This window comes from Siniperca chuatsi, linkage group LG12 (assembly GCF_020085105.1).
Source record: "Siniperca chuatsi isolate FFG_IHB_CAS linkage group LG12, ASM2008510v1, whole genome shotgun sequence".
Lineage (NCBI taxonomy): Eukaryota > Metazoa > Chordata > Actinopteri > Centrarchiformes > Sinipercidae > Siniperca > Siniperca chuatsi.
Genome location: NC_058053.1, coordinates 22,324,939 through 22,346,838, shown reverse-complemented (window position 1 = coordinate 22,346,838; position 21,900 = coordinate 22,324,939). Strand labels below are relative to the sequence as shown.

The 21,900-nt window shown below is 38.2% G+C and overlaps 1 protein-coding gene across 3 annotated transcripts; it reads right to left on the bottom strand.

The window, feature by feature from the left end:
- Positions 1 to 153: 153 nt before the first annotated feature.
- Positions 154 to 20,712, bottom strand: slc15a2 (solute carrier family 15 member 2). 3 transcript variants are annotated; one of them, XM_044215747.1, is made up of 24 exons: positions 20,698 to 20,712; positions 19,246 to 19,348; positions 18,951 to 19,047; positions 16,679 to 16,766; positions 15,842 to 15,983; positions 15,271 to 15,363; positions 14,214 to 14,313; positions 13,681 to 13,771; positions 13,500 to 13,577; positions 11,726 to 11,808; positions 11,443 to 11,526; positions 11,201 to 11,290; positions 9,753 to 9,797; positions 9,390 to 9,425; positions 8,514 to 8,602; positions 7,780 to 7,861; positions 6,841 to 6,966; positions 6,468 to 6,632; positions 5,452 to 5,498; positions 5,198 to 5,305; positions 4,180 to 4,279; positions 3,953 to 4,096; positions 2,222 to 2,326; positions 154 to 1,567 (listed from the first exon to the last, which is right to left on the bottom strand). In XM_044215747.1, exons 3-24 carry the CDS (start codon positions 18,957 to 18,959, stop codon positions 1,355 to 1,357), a joined length of 2,118 nt encoding a protein of 705 aa, XP_044071682.1. In that variant the 5' UTR covers positions 18,960 to 19,047; positions 19,246 to 19,348; positions 20,698 to 20,712; the 3' UTR covers positions 154 to 1,354. The 3 variants fall into 3 exon arrangements, with proteins under 3 accessions (XP_044071682.1, XP_044071681.1, XP_044071680.1); XM_044215746.1 differs by lacking the exon at positions 20,698 to 20,712 and having other exon boundaries at positions 19,246 to 19,367; XM_044215745.1 differs by lacking the exon at positions 20,698 to 20,712 and having other exon boundaries at positions 18,951 to 19,378.
- Between the last annotated feature and the right edge of the window lie 1,188 nt (positions 20,713 to 21,900).

Here is a 21,900-nt window from a genome sequence, read left to right as displayed (position 1 = left end):
ACTTTGTTTCCAACTGACATGAACTGCGTTCTAGAGAGTGATCATAGACATCACAGTTTAAAATGAAAATAGGCAGATTTTACAAAATTCAACCTGATATATCTTGGTTCAAAATTGTTTTTGTTATTAAAATTGAGAAAATCAATAACAATGCACATTTTAATCTTTAATATTTCAAACAGCATAAAGACAAGTTTCAGCATCACAACTGTCTATATACAGAGCTTTATAGGGAGCAGCATTTACACATTCCCTGAATAAAAAAAAATAAATCCATCAAGTCGTATGACTTTAAAGGACCATACTGTTGGTTTTGCATGTTTTAGCACATAAAAAGATCTGAGTGATTCTTTCTTGATTGTAGTGCAAGTAGCTACTGATTTCCTTGATGATGTGATGTGTTCCCATCTGAAATTTGGCACTGAGCTGTGATATCAGAAAATCAAACCCAGAAGGCCGACAATAAGAAAACTTTGTGAAAAGAATAATATGAATTTGGTTGTTTCCTGCACGGAAAGATTAATGCTACCTCCTAAATCTCAGATATCGACTCAACAAGCAGAGTTTTTATACCAAGCCCTGCGTGCAACTGCCCTACCAATTAATAATAAGGTAACTCACAAAAAATAAAGGCAACAAATGTTCATTGTGATGCATTAAACTTAAACATATAAATGGTTTTAGACTGAAGAGGACACTCTTCACAGTCTAAAACACTTTTGAAAAACGCTTAATGGTAATGTTATCTACTGAATTTTAAATTAATGGCCTGTAACATACAAAACCACCAGTTACTATGGTCCTTTAATATCATTGTTATAGGCACACAATGTAAAATTAACTATTTCTCCAACGTGCTCTGTCAAAGGCAGTAGAGGTTATGGTTATTATACATCATAGAAAATATTACATTTTGACGTGGAGTTAATATTCAACAAATATATACAGCGTATAATATTTGTTATACATTCATTTGTAATAAGACTATTGATCATGGTGTGGGAAATCACAGTATTTAGCCTCTTTTAAACACTATTTTATGTATTCAGTCTCATTCAGAAACGACTTTTTTGTGTTCTGGTTAAAAATTTTGAAGTGACTGGAGTGTTACACAGTTTCACATTTCACAGAATAAACTAAATGATATGACAAACAAATACTGGACTTCTTACCACAAGATCCAATGATCAAACCGCAGTGCTTCATTATCACAATAAAGTACCTTGAAATGAAAACATAAAACAGGAACTGAAATAAAACAGGGTTCCTTCTCATAACTCGTCCAATACTTCAACTTTTGTGGCCAAATCAAATCAGCTACAGCAAAGAAGATAGTGTATGTAATGTGGCATGGCTACAATCTGGTGCTCTTCCCCGTTTTCTTCAGGTGTATGTCTTTAGTTTTTTTCTTCATGGCATCATGGTCATCGTCGTCCTCCTTCCCTGAATGCTCCAGGTAAACCTTGTCCAGCTGATCAGGGTCAACGTAGGTGTAGAAGTAAGCCATGACGGAGAAGATAATGAAGACGCCCAACAGCAGGCAGGCAAACAGCAGGAACTCTTTCCACTGGGACAACAAAATACTGGTTATTGTGTGAACTGTACTCGGTGGAGAAAGATTAAGTTCAATGTCGGGATTTGCTGCACTCGAGAAGCAAAATAAAATGCTTATAACGTTTCATGAGAAAAGGTTTTAGATGTGTGTTTTATGTAAGACACAGCAATAAAATGACTTTTGACAATTGAAAGCCACATTTAAACTTGAGATAAAAAATTTTAAGCAATACAAGGATTAAAAAGAGTTATAACCTCCAGCCTGATCATCAGGAACCAAAAACAGTACAATGGAGGTGATTGGAATTTCATTTGTGGTGCTCACAGTATTAAAGAATGACATGTAGGAAATTATAATTTAACTACAGATACTATTTACAGAGTAACCAGAATGCACAGTAACTGGATCTGGAAAAACACATGATTAATGTTATAAATAGTCTTTCAATGCCACGAACAACCAAAATTAAGTTCACTTTCACTGTATTGGGGTAACAGTAGAAAAAGATAACTGTGGCAATTAAAAACAAAACTAGAGAAGTGAGTAAATGTCTCGCTTTGTAATCTAGGGGAATAGACCCTTGGAGCTTACTAATACACAAACTATGTATTTACAACATTAAGATATATTTCAGCTAGGGCTGCTCAATTAATGTAAATGACGTACCTGTTCCAGTCCTGCCCCCTCTGCCACAATCAGCACTATCACATTCCCAAATGCGACGGTGAGCAGCCAGCCGGCCTGCAGGACTGACTTCATGTTGGCTGGAGCCTGAAGGGAAGAGAGAGATCCACCGTTAGTAAAGAAAGACGCCAAGCAGCCCTGATCTCATACAAATATTTAAAGGTTGCATGAAATGGGATCATTACTGTTTAATCCTAAAAAATGTTGGGAGTGGAACATCAGACAATCGTAAGGGTAAACCAGTGGGCTAAAAGTTATGGAGAGAAAGTTTAAACAAGCTTAATTTATGAGAACAGGCAGAAAGGCAGCATTTTTTAAACATTTTGTCATGATTTTATTGATTGAACAAGTAGCAGTGTTCCAGAAGTTTTCACTACAGATTTCATGGGATCTATAATAATAATAATCTTTAATTATAGAGCATTTTTCAAAATCCACGTTACAAAGTGCTTCACAAAGGCAACAAAAAATAGTCATAAAACCATCAGGTTTTAAAAGAAAACAGATAAAAACAAGAAAATAAAAGTCACGTAAAATCAAGGCTCTCCGATAAAAGCATATTTTAAAAAGGGACTTAAAGGAGATTACTGACTCAGCTGACCTGATTTCCTCAGATAGGAAACACTCTTTCCCCTTTAGTTTGGAACAGACTAAAGACCTCTGCCAGAGGATCTCAAAGTACGTGCCAGCGGTACTAAGAGGTCAGAGATATAGCAGGGAGAGAGGCCATGAGGAGCCTTAAAAGTAATCAGTAAAATCTTAAAATCTATTCTAAAACATACCGGGAGCCAGTGTAAAGAGGCTGAAACAGGAGTGATGTGATCACGTTTCTTGGTTCTGTACAGTCTGGAGTCGATTTTTGGTTCAGGCAAGTAAAAAGGCTACTGCAGTAATCCAGGCGTGATGAGGTGGTGTGTAAAATGGTCTCTATGTCTTTAAAAGTTCAGATAGATTGTATTTTTTAAATATTTCTAAGATGATAAAAACATTATTGCACAAGCTTTGTGGTGTTCTGCTCGACACTTAAATTACTGTCAAACCAGACAGCCAAGATTCTTTGCAACAGGCTTAATATGATCCAACAGGGAACTAGCAGATGGTAGAATGTGTTTTTCCATGTGCTGGGACCCAATGACAAGAATCTCTGTTTTGTTTTTGTTCAGCTGAAGGATTTTTTTTTACATCCAGTTTTTGACATCACAGAGGCAGGTGTTAAGTGAACTTTAAAGGACTACTCCTCCGAAAACCTGTTTTGAACACTCAATCCATGTAGGTTTGAATGGTTGGTCTTAAAAGTTATCTTACAACTGCAGTCAGCTTAGATTTATGGTGGCTCAAAATGCCCATAGAAACATCTCAAACGACTCTAGCAGCATAATGCTCTTCTCTACTGCCAATTTGTATGCTCAATATGTTCCAAACGCTCATATTTTCTGTTTCTTTTTTTCCGCGTTGCTACGTTGCTAAGAAGACTGCCTTCCATCTGGTGAATTTGTATTTCCTGGACCAGGAAATCCATTCTGGATCAGGGCTACAGTAAAAATCGTCATGAATCCAAGCTGACAATAACTGCTGTCCTCCTTGAAGAAAGAAGCTACAAACTTTTTCCTTCAAGCCTACAGTGTTTGATACTCAAAACAAAGGTGAAGCATTAAGAATATAGAGAATACAGACTTATTACCCAATTGATACTTAGTGTGTATAATGACGAACCTGTGAGTAGGAGAACTCCAGGCCTGTGATGGAGAACATAACCTCTCCAATAGTTATGAGGACGTACTGGGGGATCTGCCAGGCAATGTGCACGTTGTTTGCTTTTACATCCTCCATCTTGTGAGCCACAAATTTCCCTGATTCCTGACAAAACACACAGAGAGGGTTCTGTCATGTTGTGTAACTGGTGAGATCTGTATATAAACTTGTATGGCAAGCATCCTGACCTCCATGAGTATGACAGTATAGGAAGCTCCAAAGTCCAGCAGGCCCAGGTCAAGATTAGAGCACTTCTCTGACTGTAAGCTGCAGCTGACATCTGGGTATCTACCCGGAGGCAGGAGGTACATGAAGGATAAGATGAATTAGAGGAGAACAAACTAGTTGAGGATAAATTGGGGTTTTACTTAAAGTCACTAGAGTTGTGATGTGGGAGGAGTTATTTTGGCCGTCCATTGTTCTGGAAGTAAAAGTCTATTTATTCTGCATGAGCCACTTCAGGCGAATGACAGTTGGAGCACTGATCCTGTTGTTTAACGTAAACAACGTCCGCGTTCTGTTTCCGAAGTAAGAAAACCTCATTCAAAATCAAATTGACATTTGTAATAATGCAAATGACAAACTGATTTTTTTGGCCACTTGAGGGCATATCACCTTTTAAGTTGATATGGCAAACTTGTTATCAAACAGTTGTGTATTTACACATTAATCTGGAGTTGTGTTTCTGTCCACCTGATGAAAGTCAGTCCAATATCCATTCTCCTTTTAGCTCTGTTTTGGTCTCCACCAACTCTTGAGAAAGATATCTGTCTCTTTAGCTGCTAAATGTTCCACTATGTTCACCAGCTAGTCGCTAACTGTGTCTGTCTGCTGTTTGCTGCTGGACAGGTAACATACAGTGAGAGTTTTTTTAGCTGAAGACAGCTGCCTGTTGCTGGAAACGACGCTATGAGAGCAGTGAGAGTGAACCAAAACAGTAAAGTTGTGGGCAGAAAAACCAAAATAATGATGCTATAAAGCTCTACAGAGCTGAGGTGATAATTATCTGTGGGTTCATCACTACGAGCGACCCCTAATTGTTATTTACTTTGTTAAGATCTCAGCAGTTTTAACTTCAAAAATCCTCAATGAGAGATTGCAGTGAGTTAGATAGAAGCTGGAAGCTAGTTAGTGGCTAGACAGGAAGGAAGGAGGCTTCAGGATTTAGGCTGTTTATACTGACTTAGAAAACCCATTCCAACTCACTCTCCCCGATCCACAGTCTTGTTAGGAGACATGCTGTAACCAGAGGGCATGCGGAAAGTCACATCTCCAACAGTTAGGTTTAATGCCTCAGGCTGTGTGTTGAGGAACCTGTCAAATTAAAATTAGAAGAACTCATGAGCAAACTTAACTGATTATTCAAGTTAGTTGACTTACATTTTTCCAGCAGCAAGGGATGACTTTACTTTGTAAGAATAAAAGACGAGTCGTAACATCTAAGATTAAACATATTTTACCTCAGAAGAGGATTTCCATCTTCATTTTTCTCTATGTAGTCGTTCACCTGAATGATTAAAAAAACAACACTCAATCAAATCTGATCAAAGCACACCGACGCAGTCTGAGAAGGGTCCAACTGCGGACTTCACATCTGGGGTCCCCAGGTCTGCGAGCCAAAGGGAAGAGAGTAGGGTCCCCATAAGTGAGATGTGTCACTTCCGTTAGCTATCTTTTTTATTTTTTATTTGTATTACCAGATTTGAAAACGGTCATGTTTTTCTGCTAAGTAGTGTTAATGTAATGTTTTTTGTCAGGTAGAAAATTTCCTAAATATTCTTTCTTGTTGTGCGTTATTGGAGAAATATTATGATAAATGATCTAAAAAATACAGTCTGGTTGACATAAAGTGTAGGTGATCTCTTGGAGAAGCAAACATTTAAGTTAGCTTAGTCTCTTGTGTTGTCAGTGTCAGATTTTGATTTTACTGAATTATGTGTGCCTAAACTCATACGGCTTCAATACGTAAACATAAAATATAGAGATTTAAAAAAACATATTTTTCAGTATGTTTTAACCCGCCCAGAATAAAAGTGTAATGGTACGGTAAATTCATTGACAAACACAAAATCACCAATTCTACTCTATTCTATGCATTAATGTTAAAATGCTAATGTTAGACTGAAAATATAGTTGTATCTGCCAAGTAATAATAAACATTTCACTCTTTATGCGGCTTTTATTGCGATTTTTATTTTACTTATAGCTGATTTTTTACACAGAAGATACTGTTACCCTCTTATTCTGAACGATCTCACATATGGGGACCCTACTCTCTTCCCATTGGCTCGCTGACCTGGGGTCACAGTCTTGATGATTTAGATTAGCTGAGTATGTGAGTTTTAAACTCTTAATAAATAATACCCAAGGGTGTTCTTTTCAAAACGTAAACTTTTACTGTTGCTTATTTAGTCATGAATATTTAATGATATTGAAAAAAACAGAAGTTTTGGAACCAATTTTCAGGGGAACTCACAAGTTTGCACTGGATTCCAGTAGTTTCGGAGTGTAAAATGAGACTGTAGGCCTTCTTTTCGTGAAACATGTGGTTACACTCTGAGGTATTTCCATTGAGGGTGACTTGTATCTTCATTTCCTTGTCAGATGCCCCCAGTGGAAGCATCTCATATTCAGGAGGGTCCTGATAGAGTAACCAGAGGGTTAATGATCAGGATATTTCCAACATCTCTGACAACATGAGAGACTGAAATACAGTGAGCCTACAGTATCTGCCCTTACCTTGCCCTAGCTTTTGTGTACCTGATAATTGCTGTGCATTTTTTTTGTGTTATGGTACACTGAAACTGGACAGTATAAAAAATTGTTTTTCCCTCCTCCCATCTGGTTACCTGAAGGTATTGGCTCGGCTCTGGAAACGTGTCGCTGCCGGGGATCTTCAGACTGACATTACCTCTTGCCAGGTTAAAGACCTGCAGGAGACACTTTCCCGCAGGTGCAGGATCCACCACAGTTTTCTAGCAGACAGAGAAGGAAATTAGAGCACCATACTGATAAATATTAGAGAACACATTCTTTAATATTGTCATAATATGAGACTTATATGCCATTGTTTATGGTTCATGGAGCCCTCACTTTTTCGGATATGCTCAGAACAAATACAAAAAGTTAAAGCATAGCTTTAGTTGTGATTACCATACTCCATGGACAACACCTGGGTATTCTGGGAAATGCATATTTATCATGGCATAAGATGGAAAACACAACATTTTGGTATCAAAAAGAAACAATGGACAAAGCTGCACATGTATTGCCCAGAAGAATATACTGTATACATATTTTTGACAAAATAATATTGTATATGGAGACAAATTTGACCAAAATGATTATATCATCAAGTTTCCATTCTGGCACACAAGCTTTAAAACATACTGTAACTGTAAGCTGTTCACATGACACAAGTGTACCTCCTGAAGACTTCTCTAATTTCAGCTGTCATCTGCTACAGTATGAGGACATACAAAAATAGATTTGGGGGCTGGAGTATATAACAACCGAACTGTAAGGACAGCTCAATGTTTTCCAGGACGTTTTGGTCAATGTTGGTCTCTTCCAGGAGTTGGAAAGCTGCATTTAAGAATTCCAGGTTTTCCAGGATGCATGGTAAATCTGGATTTATGTAAGTCAGGCAGTCTATGTGAAGGTATTTTCATGTTGTTGGTGTGCATGCATCCAAATAATCCTATGTGTTTAAGAGAGTAAGGGTTTTGGTGAGCGTCTCTTTATTTCTGTAACAAGACGCAAGATTCATGATTGCTGCTCATACGTACCACAACGTTCACCTCCACCAGTGTGGCCGCTCCAAAGGCCAGCGCTGCAAAAATCATCCCTGTGGCCATTTTCCTTAGAGGCCTGAAGGCAGAGAGAGTCGGCGACAGAGAGTCAACACTTTTATACACCTTTCATTACTGTAAGCCCAGTTTGTGTTTACGATTCAGAAAGTCAAGCTTTATCACTTTATAAATCAGAAAGGTGATTTCCATATCAGTGTCCTCACTGATATCCTGCCTGATTGAAGAGACTGCCTCATCGCTTGTTTTGAGGTAATGCCATCTGTTGCAAATGTGTCCTTTACAACCTGAGCTATTCTCTAAAAAACATTAATAAAATACAGAATTATAAAAGAGCTATGTGCTATTGTTGTGTGTGAAACCACATTTGTACTTCTGGAAGTAGTTTTAGTTCCCCTTTCCCGAAAAATAAGAACTGAAATGTGATGATTTACGTTTTATTGTACAAATCAAACCTTGTGTTTTGCAGTACGCTGTGAAAAATTAAAAAAAAAAACTGCTGAGTGCTCTACTCATCAGATTTACAACTGTAACTGTACAGTATGTTTGTGTACGTGTGCACAGACATTAACTTCATTCGTTAACTATTTATTCTCCTGAGGCATATCCGTGGGATATAAATGTGAGGTTACATGGCTCATTTTAAGAGGCCTCTTAAATGCTCATGTCTGCAATAAAGATGGGGGTATCCAAAACAACAGACTTCTACTCACGTGATGTTGATTCTGCAAAGACCAACAAGCGGATATATGATGAGGTCAAAGATGGGCACAAAGAGAAGAATCAGCAGAGCGTTCAACATCTAGACAACAAGGGGGGAAAATGTGCCTTTAAAAGACTATAAAAGCTAAATAAAACTCATAAAATCTGAAGGTCTGAAGGTTAGAGTTATAGAGAATAAAGAGACTGATCATGATATCAACAGTAGAGAGATGGCCAGATGGCCGTGATTAAGAGCTGTAAAAGTGTTTTCATGAGAATGACAGTATCACTCGCCAAGTCAAACATCACGTTGTCTTTACTTGAGATGTACTGATGTGGCACACTGGTGTGGGTTTTCATTTGTGTGTGTTCACATGAAAAATACATGTTTCCTGATGTCTGGCAGGTGTTCCATAAAAGTATATATCCAATATACACAACAGTCTGTAGGTATTAGATAATGACACTTTTTTCCCCCTAAACACTAGGTGCCTGATGCAAACAATTTCGGCATGTGGAGATATCCACAGCTTGACAGACCTGCCATGCATAGTTACGGTTATTAATTGGAGAACATTTGGGCGAGAGGTTTAATGAACAGTCAATAAACACACTGTATATCTTTGTTTAATCCGTGCACAAACAGGAAGGTAAAAAATGTTTGATCATTTAAACACAGTTGCTCTTTTTTTGTATGGTATGTGGCCATGGTATAAGTGTTAATGCAGTGTAAGGTGTACAGAAAAAGAAAATAATGAGCTCATTAGAGGAAATGCCAGTCCACTTCACTGCATCACAGTGTTCCTTATTCACCTCTTCTAGTATTTTCTTATATCACAACTTGTTGTGCATTATTGCTTATTTCGAGTGGGAGGACCTGAACGTACCTGCATTTGGTCAGGCTTAATAACGAAGGAATCTCCCTGTAATAAAACAAGATGATTTCAGCTTAATGGGATAGCCATTTAAACTTTAACTTCATAAATCTAACATGATGTGCAGGGTTTACAATACAGTTCACTTAAACCTGATGATTGCACCATTCATCAAGGCCATAAACAGTGTAATTTACTGGAATAAAATGAAAAACTGCAACAACACCCTAACAAAAGGAAAGTCTGTTTTACAGAACAGTTTGTGCAATCAGATGAATATCAAAACCCACCCACTGATATCAAAGTGCAATAAAACATGTTATCAGATTTTTACAATGTTGACACCATTGCTATTTCATGTGAAGAAACTCTTACAAAAGCCATGTTCATCCTCGTGGCTTGAAGTGTCCAGCGGGAACCCTGCAATAAAGAAAAACACTGACTGTTACTGTCAGTGTAGTTTAAGGCTATCCCTAGCTTAGCAAAATCTCCCTTTAATCACAGCAGACTCATTTTGTTTGTTTTCTTGGAGAGAATAATAACAAAGAACTGGTAAACATTTGACATGCCTTCCAAGGAAGACGTGGGTTTGTTTGTTTGTTCTGACGCTTTTTTTTAATCCGTCGTTTTAAATGAAGAATGAGTTCAGGAGGAATGAAATTCAGGAATGTTGAATGTGGCTTTTTAGGTTTTCCATAATCGGATGGTTGTGTTGCATGTTGGCCAGAGGAGAAGATAACAGGTAGTTATGGGATTTTATAAGAGAGCTATGACACAAGACCTTGAACTTGTTCTGACTGAGAAGACTGGTCATGTATGTACAATCAACAAGAACTGTATACTTGATACTTGATTTAAACACTAAAAACTCAATAATGGCTTCTTCATTCTTTTTCCTCAGTAAAATGAAGCTGCTGCTTCAATCTGACAGATTAAATAAATTAAAACTAATAACTAATTTCTATTCATCCAAATTATAGACTACTTTAGCTGTGTCCCAGCTGCACACTACATACTAAAAATAACAAAATAAAGTATATAAAGCCCTTATGTCCAGAATATTTATGTGATTATAGCATCATTCACATTATTCTGATGGCACTAGTTTTTGTTCTGATGAAAAGTGGGGCAGTCTATGCTTTGCCCATAATTTTAAAGCAATAGTTTGGCAACTACACTTATTCACTTTCAATCGGACAGACATTCTGATGTCAGCTGGTTAGCTCAGCTTAGCATAAAGACTGGAAATAGCCGTCAGACACAGGTAGCCTGGCTCTGTCCAGCAGTGACAAAATCTGCCTACCGGCACCTCTAAAGCTCACTAATTAAAATGTTGTATCTTATTTGTTTTGTGCACAAAAACTGAAGTGTAAAAGTGACAATTCGCCGTTACTGGGGCGTCATGTCTGGATTTTTTGGCTGGGACCAGTAACTTCCTGGAGTCTCCGCTGGTTGCCTGGCAACTGCTCAAGAGGATGATGGGAATGTCATTAGTTTTTTTTTTAAACCAAAAAAGAATTTTGACTTGATGATGGCGCTAGATGAAAAGTCAACAGATCATCAAAGTGATTGCAATTCATCTTGACGAGGACATGAATGTCTGAACCAAATTTCATGGCAATCCATCCAGTGGTCGTTGAGATATTTCAGTCCGGACCAAAGTGCTGGACAGACAGACCAAATTTGCCATCCCTAGACCTTTTTGACTTTTTCAGTGCACTCAACTGAGTTCATGGTGTATGAAATATGGAGTTGAGACACATTAATTAGAGGAGCTCTTGTTGCAACAGTTCATAAGTCATACATCTTTTGTCGTCACGTACCTGCTGATCAAACAGAGCCCAGAACATTGGCAGCGGAATGTAAAGCACCAAAACCCGCAGCACCATCTTAATCTCCTGGATCAGGCGCTTCTGTTAACACACAAACACACAGACTGGATGGATTATTGATGCACTGAAACCACAATCAAATGATTGATCCAAGTGCCATCCTCAGAAAAGACTATCCAACAAATACAAATCGTATCGCATGGAAGAGTTAATAGTAGGAGTCCTTTTGTTACCGAGTATTTCTCCTCAGCCCAGTCCAACCAGTGCTTCCTCTGAGGGTCATACTTCGATCTATTCCAGCGGTTTTTGATGGCAAACTGCAAACCAAAAGTTAATAACAGGAATGAAAATAGAAAAGTGGACAGGTCAGAGAGAAACAGAAGCAGAAGCAATGTGTAAAATTCACACCTTTATTACAAGACAAAATGATTCTTGAAAGTAAATTTAAATGAATAAATCTGTCTGCACTTTAATAAATCATCTGCTATGACTCAGGAGGGCTGGGAGATGACTCACCCCAATGCAATTGCAGACTTCCAATAGGATGTTTCCCTGGGGAGGATTCCTCTTGTATAGCCCGCTGCCCGCAATGAACACAACTGCACAAGATGGATGAAGCGTTAGACTGGACTGAAGAAAACTGTTTATGTTGGAAATGGCTCGGCTGTTGTGCAAACAATTACTCTACTTTCCTGGTATCAGAAGTACCAATATACTAATATCAGCTTAATATTTCCCCGAACCAAGATGAGACGAAACAGCAGAATCTAACAGTAGTTTACCTTTTAAGGATGTTTTGTCCTCTCACAGTGGCTTACTAAATGCTTTAGGGTAATATATTTTCACCCTCATTGTGATCTGTCTGTGGCCCCTCCTGTAGTAAAAACACAGTTTGTTTTCACAGTGAGTGGTCAGCCAAGCATGAATCCCATTAGGATCAGTGAGGATGGGGATTCAGAGGCAGAGACAACTGACTGTCAGGATGTATGTGAAGGGGCCTTGATCAAGAGGAAGCCCAGTCCGTCAAAAGCTGGACTTCATTCAAACATGCACTCAGCATGCAGATTGCAGCCTGAACTAAGCTTAGATTCTGAAATGTGACAGTTAATATGGACACTGATAGTTATAATATTAAAACTGAGGCATTATGTTGCAGCCTGGTGTTTTTATTGATTTCCTAGAGGCATACAAATTAAGTGCGTTGATGTTTTGCTTTATGGCTTTTGTAAGCACAAATGTTCTTTAATAGTAGATTTGCGTTTCCATCCATACAGCTTGCTTGCATTCACACTTATGAGCTACAGTAATCAGTTCTTGACCAATGAGAAGCTCCAGCAGCTATAACCGGGGTTTAATTGCCTTGAACCAGGAGGACACTGATGGGAAAGTATAGAGCTCCACTAATATATCGACAAGGCCGACATTATTAGCTGATATTGGCTTTTCACAGCTATATCATAATCAATACATATTTTGGCACATAAGTAGAAACTTACGTAAAAAAAATGTTTAATAGGCTGTATATTTTGACCCTTATTTGTCATAATTCAAGTTTAAAATAGTTTGATCCGCTCAAGATCCGCTTGCTAGCTTTACGCTTTGAAGTGTGTCACACATCAGCAGATGGACTTTGCGTCAGTTGGGGCTGAAGACTATTAGATTGAAAATGAAAAAGTTAGAGTTAGTGTGTGGAGTTAGAATGGAGTGAGCTTACCAGACCAGACCAGACCAGAGGCTACATTAGCCACTACTAACATAACACATCAACATCACCAACAGAACTGTCGGAGGGCGAGTTCCGTCGGTGGCCAAATTTCATTGCCATCCAATAGTTGTTGAGACATTTCACTCAAAACCACAAATGTCAACCTCATGATGGTGTTGCAGGAAAAGTCAGGGGATCGCCAAAGTCTTTGGGCTTCATCCTCTGGTCCCCGTGCTTGTCTGTACAAAATTTCATTACAATCTATGAAATCGTCGTTGTGATATTTCAGTATGGACCAAAGTGGTGGGCCAACTGACGACATTGCCATGTCCAGAGCCATGCTGCTAGCGGCATAAAAAGGAAAATTGTTTTATCTATCATTATTCGACATTTTTACTTTTGAATAGCGCTAATTGTCGGCCTCACTCAAGGCTCTAGAGAAGAGAGTGTTATGCAGTTGCTGTCTGTACTTTCACTACTATGTTGATTACTGCTTACTTAATTATCAGCCATTTCAATAACTCCGCAAATTGCCAAATCATCAAATGAATTAAAACAAGTAAAGGCAAGAGGACACGCACTCACCTAAAGCCACGATCATCAGAGCTGCAGGAACCCCGAAGGCCAGAGCATAGCAGTCACCACCGAAACACTGCACATCACCTGCAGGAGCAAATCCAGCATTAACGGCAGGAACACAGTGCTGTTAGCGACGCAGTGGACCTCATTGGGTATATAACATGTGTTGAACATTGAGAATGCTCACCTCTCAGTACGGGAGTAATCACAGTCGACAAGAGGCTCCCAGCGTTGATTGACATGTAGAAAATGGAGAAGAATTTCTGCCTCTCGCTGACCTGGGGGTGATCAACGAAATAATCAGGAGACACTTCAAATTTTTTGTCTGACTTTTTGCAAATATTTCATTTTGTGATCTTTAAGTCCCCATTAAGGTTTCAGATTAGTTTTCTTAACACTGTCATCACCGTGTAAAATCGAAATATAATGAATACAGTACAATTCTAGCACTGTAGAATTATGTGTAAGCCATTTTGAACCTGTTTTTTAATCGTTCTACTGTGGCAATCCTAAATTAAAGCTGGATTTGTAAATTTTTGATCAATAGGTGGCATAAAAACATCAAACAGCTGATACACAGCAGCAACTTATAGAGCTTATATGGAGAATGCGTTTGCAAACAATTTCCTACTTACAAATCCAGCATACACTGAGGAACGTTATTATTCATTTGGAATCTTGTTTGTGTCCACCTGACAGACTAAAGAGGAAATGTCTTACATGCTCCTCGTCAAACTGGTCTCCTCCAAATGCTGCCACGCAGGGTTTGATTCCTCCTGTGCCGAAGGCTATGAGTATCAGCCCTACCATGGACAGAGCGCTGCAACACACATATACAAATGAACTGCTGATGATGCTACTGGACAATATATATATATACAGTATGTGTTAAATGTAGTACTGAAACTATTCATCTATTAATTGACTGTAGTTGACCAACAGAAAATTAATACATTGTTATATTCAATTAATTGTTGAATTCATTTATCATGGTGGTGTTCACTGAACTGAGGCACAGCTGTTTACTCAGAAAAATAACTGATCTAGTGCTAAAATAATTTGGATTATTCTGTTAATAATATAAGTCATTATCTAGCAAAAATGTCAAACTGTGTAAAGTGAAAATGTGATGCTTTTGTCTGTATTATATCATTGTAAAAGGAACATCTTTGGGTGTTGGACTGTTAGTTGGGCAAAATGCGCAATTTGAGGATGTCATCTCGGACGGTGGGAACTTGTGATGGATCTTTTACTGTCTAATTGACTATCTAACAGTGGTGGGAAGTAACTAAGTACATTTACTCAATTACTGACTGAAGTACAATTTTGAGGTACTTGTACTTTACTTCCATTTTCTACTACTTTATACTTCAACTCTACTATATTTCAGAGGCAATTACTGTACTTTTTACTGCGCTACATTTATTCTAAAGCTTAAGTTACTAGTTACTTTGCAGATACAGAGTATTAATACAAAATATAATCAACAAATAAATGGTGATATATTATTATAGATTAAGCTATCATGCAGTACATAAAGTAGTTAAAATTAGAAAAAGTATGTATAATACCATAATATAATATGTATTATATGTATTATCTCTGATACAAGTGAAGTGAAAGAAAATGGCACTTCAGTCTGATTCTTACGCTAGCCTAATACATCTAATACACATCTTACTACACAGTAATGATAACCACATCTTTGTCTTCTGTCAAACAGCACCGCACTATGACTGCCAGCTCAACATGAGTGAATCAGCTCCGGATAACTTACATGTGCACATCGCTGTTTCCCACAGTGGGAATGGCTCCAACCGACTTGACCACATGGCCGATCACATAGACAATGGACAGGTAGACGATGGTCCTGTTGAGAGCAAACTGTGATTATGTACATTAAGAGCTGCACTCTTGTTATTATACAAGATCTGTGTGTGTGTGTGTGTGTGTGTGTGTGTGTGTGTGTGAGAGTGTGTGTGTATGTGGCTGGAGTGATTCATCGCCACTAATAGGTGGTGTTACACAATTTAGACAAAGCTCCCAGGTTAAAGGGCCGAAATATTGTGATGCATGATGTATTGCAAACTGAAATCATGTGCCACTGACTACAGATGCATGATGGACATCTATTAACTCTATCTATTAACTGCAATAATTTGTTTTATTTATCAAATTTACACATCCCATCTATGACCTACCACACCCCAGATATCTTGAGACTGATATCTCAAAACCTCTGCACATGAAGCTAAAACTATTCACATGGCTTGATACCACTGTTTTTAAGTGATTTTGGGTGAACTGACCCTTTAATGCTTTTGGGGATGAAGGACACAGGGACTCACTTGAATTTTCCAAGCCAGGAGTCAGCGATGAGAGCTCCCAGTATGGGTGTGAAGTAGCAGAGGCTGCTGAAGGCATGGTAGATAGCAGTGGAGAGGTTCTTGTCCCAGTGCAGGTAAGTGAGGAAGTAGAGCGTCAGCACCGCTGTGAACAAACACACAAGCATGAACTGTGACCCAGCTCAGAGGATGGATACTCCCAAATACCTCAAAACATGTCAACAAGACCTGTCATTTGTCAAAAGTTCAAGTTGTATTGTTCAAACCCACAGAGCTTTATTTTATTTATTTTATGCCACGGAGATCCCAATGTTTCCAAAGATACCAAATTTGTTAGGTTGAATTTTGGTGCAATGTGTATAAAATGATGCACAAGACATGTAGAACATTTCCATTTGATGGAAAGGTTCAGCCATAAAACACATGGAGTCTTGGGTTTGAATATTTCACTTAGTGGAAACATCTAACGAAGAATAGAAACAAACTGATACGAGATATATATGCGATACTCTCTCAGTGTGGAATAAGATGAATTTCCCAACTTTAAAGCTACTTTAAGTATTGAAGTAATGTCAGTGTGGCTCACAGACATAAATGAGGTCATGTGAGGAGAAGACTCCAGTTTTATCTGTCTGTTATAGAGCCTCTGTTACATTGCCCTCATTGACTCACACTCTGTTAACCAGTTTAACAAGCTGAGGATCATTACTCATTCAACTTTGTGTCAAGGACTTTTCACAGTTAAATTGAAAGACCCTAAATATACTCTGTGAATACAGAATCATGTTCTTCAGGTCAATCTATACTACCACATGTTGTCCAGACAGAAAGTTAACATACCTTTCATGCCATAGTAGGAGAATCGTTCACAGAACTCATTCACCACTATGAAGCAGATGCTGGCTGGGTAATTGGTCCCACATAGTTTCTAAAAGAAACAAAGTCTGTTTACTGAACACTTTTTAAACAACTACATACAGTATCAGACATGAATTATACAAACACGACTGACAATAAATCCATAGTGCATTGTCTAATCTCTTTTCTCTTAGATAAACAAAACCTTGCTGGCTCAATCAATACTGTAGTTTCACCATTTCTAACAGAGAGCTTATCTGTATTTTGCCACGGAATGGGAGGAATGTGGATGATGCATATTTCCTGTTAGTCAATCGCTCAGAAGTCACTCTAGTTAATCTTTATGCAGAAGTTACACATATTTCTGATATGATCATGCTATGCTAAACTGATGAAAAATGTCCCCTATAATCCTATAATAAGGAGGTATACTACAGGTTATTATAATTTACAGCATTAGTTTATACTTAGACCCGCAGTTGTCATATGTCAATACAAAACAAGAATCCCTTAGAATATTGTGAATTAATCCTTAATTAAAACAAACCTAACACCTTAATCGTGGACTGTTTAGTAAGGTAGCCAGAGATCCCACCAAACCCAAACCCTTTAAAAACATCTTAATTTGAAAAGCACCTGATTAACAAATTAACACACAAAAGGTTTGTAATATCTAAAGCACTGTTACATATTACCAGAACTACTCAACACTATATATCCAAGAGCTGAAACGATTAGTCAATTAGTTGATCAGTCGATCAACTGAAAATTAATTGACAACAGTTGTGATAATCAATTAATCAGTAATTGTATTTGTTTTTTTATTACATGATCTCTAGATAATCAACAGATTAATCAGTAATGAAAATAATTATTAGTTGCAGACCTAGTACACACAATAGTTAGACTTAGCATCACCTAGACCAGGTACAACTCTATAAATACTGCTTACATGTTAACTTATCAACAATTTAAATTCAATTCAATTTTGTTTATATAGCACCAATTCATAACAGCAGTTATCTCATAGCACTTTTCCTATAGAGCAGGTCTAGACCGTACTCTTCAGAATATTATTTACAGAGACCCAACAAATCCCACCAAGAGCAGAGCACTTTAACACAGGAGTACTTTGAACACTTCAGCACAATGTTTTCACAGTGTTTTCTCTATCATCCATTCAATCACAGTGGGGCGCACACAGTGCTCACACAGTGAGGAATACAGTTTTTAAATTTGGGGAAAAGAGAGCTCTGGTATCAGATACCCTGGGTTGAGGTATTGGGAGAGTAAAGGTTGGATAGGTGCATCCCTACTTGTAATGGGGTTATTTTTACACGTGGTAATATGCTGCTAATACTTACTTTAAGGGTCAGTTCCCCAAATATTTACTCTCTTCCCCTTTATCTATGATAGAATGAATGCAATTGTGTTTGCAGTCTTTAAAGTACTGAAATATACCTTTATAAGAAGTCATCAGCATCTTGACAAAGTGCTCAGAAGATGTGGAAACTTGAACTTTTACAATTTCATGACAACTGAGTAAACTCCTTTTACTGATGAGGATCATGTGATCAAAAGCTCAAGATCAGAGATTAGCTGTGGGAACTTGAGGTGTGGTTGTTTTGTCAGTCAGTGTCCCTCTCACTCTGGATAATCAATTTGCCTCACTAAAGTAGTTTCAGTAAAACAGCAAAGACAGAGATCTCAAAACCTGAGCAAATAAAACGAAACGTGCATAAATATTCTGCATAGGGATGAGTAAATAAGTTTGCTTGTATTTTATTTGGGTGACATGACCCTTTAAATGATTTGCAATTACGACCTGTCTCCAAACAAGCTAAACAGAAGTAGTCTACTTGTGGCACTAAATTTCTCCAAACAGTCCCTAGCCTGTGTGTGGTTTTACTTTTAGAGAGGATGCGCCTGTTGCATCATCTCACTAATAATTTAAAGTAACGGTTCGGTGAGACCTGGTTAGCAGGGCATATACCTCCCTGACACTGTAGCACACGTCTGCAGTTTGACTTAAAAGACAAAAACACATTTCCACTGCATTTACAGACATGTGAAGCTCCCTCCGCTCCCATGTGTCCACGCGTCTGTTCCAGCAAGACTCGGTGCAACTTTTTACGGTGATTTAAATGATTTCTTTTTCTTTTTTCTTTTTTTTTTACTTTTCAACAACCAAAACACACAACCCAACAACCTGACGACTCAGTTTATGCTTCACAAAAACATCGCTTATGCTTACCTTATTCATATTGCTTTATTTGTGAGATTTTGGCTCTTTACTGCCGCATCGGGAACTCCTGACTGACATCCAAGTCCGTCCCACTCCGCTTTGCTCTCTGAAGGCACGAATGCAAACCCTCGATCATTTATGCTCTTAAAGCCGACTTAAAGTTAATATTCCACCACAAAAACTTGGACTTGTTACTTCAGGAGCTGCAGTGGGCCTCCGCAGACTTCAGCTCTTGTGAGAACGACTCCCAAACAGACAAAAAGTATCACCCAGATGAGTATTTTACATCTGAAAATCGACTCACTTTCTGCAGGAGGTTTGTTAGTAGTAGTGAAGTGGGGCTCCGCAGCAGCAGCAGCCTCTCTGGTTGTACAATAGTGTCGTTGTTTAGCCTCACAGCCGCAGACCTGCCAGTGGGATGGACGGTCAAAACGTTTTCTTCGGATGGATGACGCCGAGCGCATCGCTAATTTCATTTTATTAAGTCACCATGAGCAACACGCACTACCTCACCGCGTGCGTGTGTGTGTGTGACAAGTCACCTTACACTGAAAATAGTTTCTTTAGTCATCTTCACATGCGTTCAACTTTGTATAATGAACAACACAAAGCACTCTGATGAGCACGATTGCATATAAATAACACATAAACAATGATAATTAAGGACACTTCATTTGGAGTCAGTTAATAATTTCACTCATAATTTTGATACACCAAATGAAACCTTCTGAAATTTGCTTCAGATATCCAGTTTGGACTTTTTCAAAGCATTTTTCCCCCCCTTTTTATTAAACAAGGGTGGAGAAATAGGTGATGACAAGCACCAGAGGTCCTCAGCGGGGCCCAAACCGGGGACGCGTCTGGGACGCCCCCTGGTTGGGCTTGTTGACTGGTCAGACAAATTAAGCAATTTGAAAACATAATTTTAAGTGCTAGTAACTTGTGACAGGTATTTTATTGGCATTTGGTGGGCTAAACCATTAATTGATTAATAAAAAAGCTCCATTAAGAAATTGTTAATGAAAAGCCAGCTACAGTTACGGCCAGTGGTGGAAGAAGTATTCAGATCCTTTACTTAAGTAAAAGTATATACCACAATGTAAAACACTGCCTTACAAGTAAAAGTCCTGCATTCAAAGTCTCAAAAATAAAAGTACTCATTAGGTGGAACGGCCCATTCCCTTTTATATTATATATACAAAACATGTTATTGGAGTTTATATCTAAGGAGACTTTTACTGTTGGTCGGAGTGAAACTAATTTGAACTACTTTGTATACTGTTGCCTAGTTTAACCTATAACATTTTATTATATTTTATTAACTGATCATGTTTTGTAAAATCTAAACCTGCAATGAAACTAGTGAACATAGCTGTCGCCTAACTATAGATGAGTAACAATGTTATGTAGTGGAGTAGAAACATAAAGTAGTAGACAATGGGAACACTCAAGTAAAGTAAGCACCTCAAAATATTTATAGTTACTTTCCAACAATAGTTGCAGCCCTACATTTTTCAAGAAATTATGGCCACAATTGTTTTCTGTGTTTCAAAAATAGTGCAATGTACTCTTATAACACTGCATATATTTAACCTTTCTTGACACCTACATTATTGTCCTTAGTACTACTTTAACTAGACCCCTTGTTTGCAGGGTCAGTGATTGTTAGACACCAGCTCAAAAACTGCAAGCCACAAAACTGTTAAATTAACCACAAATATTTTGACAAAACAATATAAACTTAAGGTCCACTTACTAGCTTTTTCTGGCGCTTTCAACTGCATATCACCCTTACCGGTAGATGGAGTTGGCTCAGGTGTCATAACAGGTGGTCATATATGGGGGGAGATGTTTAAGGATCTTTGTCGTCAGATGTGAATGTCCTCCTTGATCTTTCCACTGACTCCTGGTCGACGGCTTTAAAGGAAAACTGGAGTGTTTTATGACATCACATGCAACACCTGCGGGGAACACTATATTGTTGAAACCACCATCAACAAGAGACTGGAGGAAACTGTCAACTTCAGCTGTCTGTGAGCTCCACACCAAAACCGGTCACTGCATCAACTGTGAAGGGGTCGAAGGTACATTGAGCAGCTTACTGCTGCTCAATGTACCTTTGAGTTGTAGCCAGAATTTTAGGGTTACTGAGGTCATGAGGCCAAATCCCCAAGTTCCAACCCACCCACCTAAGAAATGTTTATCTAGCCACCAAAAGAAGCCTGTCAAATCTTCTGATTATATATTTTTTAACTCAACATTTATTGTCCCCACAGGGAAGTTTATCTTGCAGCCAGGTAAAACACAGAACACAGAATACAGACTAATAATATATATATATATATATATGGCAGCATGGCAGCATATATATATATATATATATATATATATATATATATCCTGCATAATGTTCTAGTTGCTGTTTCAAGGCTCTCTCCAAACTACCAGGACACAATTCTGGTGAAAAAATGTTAAATACCTCTATTATATTTTTAATATAATTTGTGTGTGTGTGTCATCACGGCAAATTGTGGTCCTGGAGACACCTACTGTAGCAGGAACTACCACAGAAGCGTTTTTGAGTACTTAAAAGGAGTAAAAGGAGAAAATGGGAAACAGCTATTCATGCAAGGAGTGAAAACAAGAACGAGAAGACAGACTACAAGAATAAAGGGTGCATCAAGCAGTAAAGAGACAAGCAGAATCACCTGATGCAAAAGCAGCTACTTGCAGCCGATAGAATCTATCATGCAAATAGATGAAGTGCTGAAAGTCCTGAAGAGCAAGCAGTTAGACTTGCAGCTGATAGAACCTATCATGCAAATAGAGAGTCGCGGCTTGCTTCCATGAAGAAGCGTAATGCAAAGCGGATACTTTCTGAAACACCAGATGAGAAGAGACAGAGGTTAGACATTGTGAAAGAAAGTGTCACAATAAAGTGGCAGTCAGAAAGACTACA

Coding starts and splice junctions, on each gene's coding strand:
- slc15a2 (XM_044215747.1), bottom strand. Junction 11,291..11,442: donor GGGCTGAGGAGAAATACTCG/GTAACAAAAGGA, acceptor GTGTGTTAACAG/AAGCGCCTGATCCAGGAGAT. Junction 7,862..8,513: donor CTTTGCAGAATCAACATCAC/GTGAGTAGAAGT, acceptor CTCTGCCTTCAG/GCCTCTAAGGAAAATGGCCA.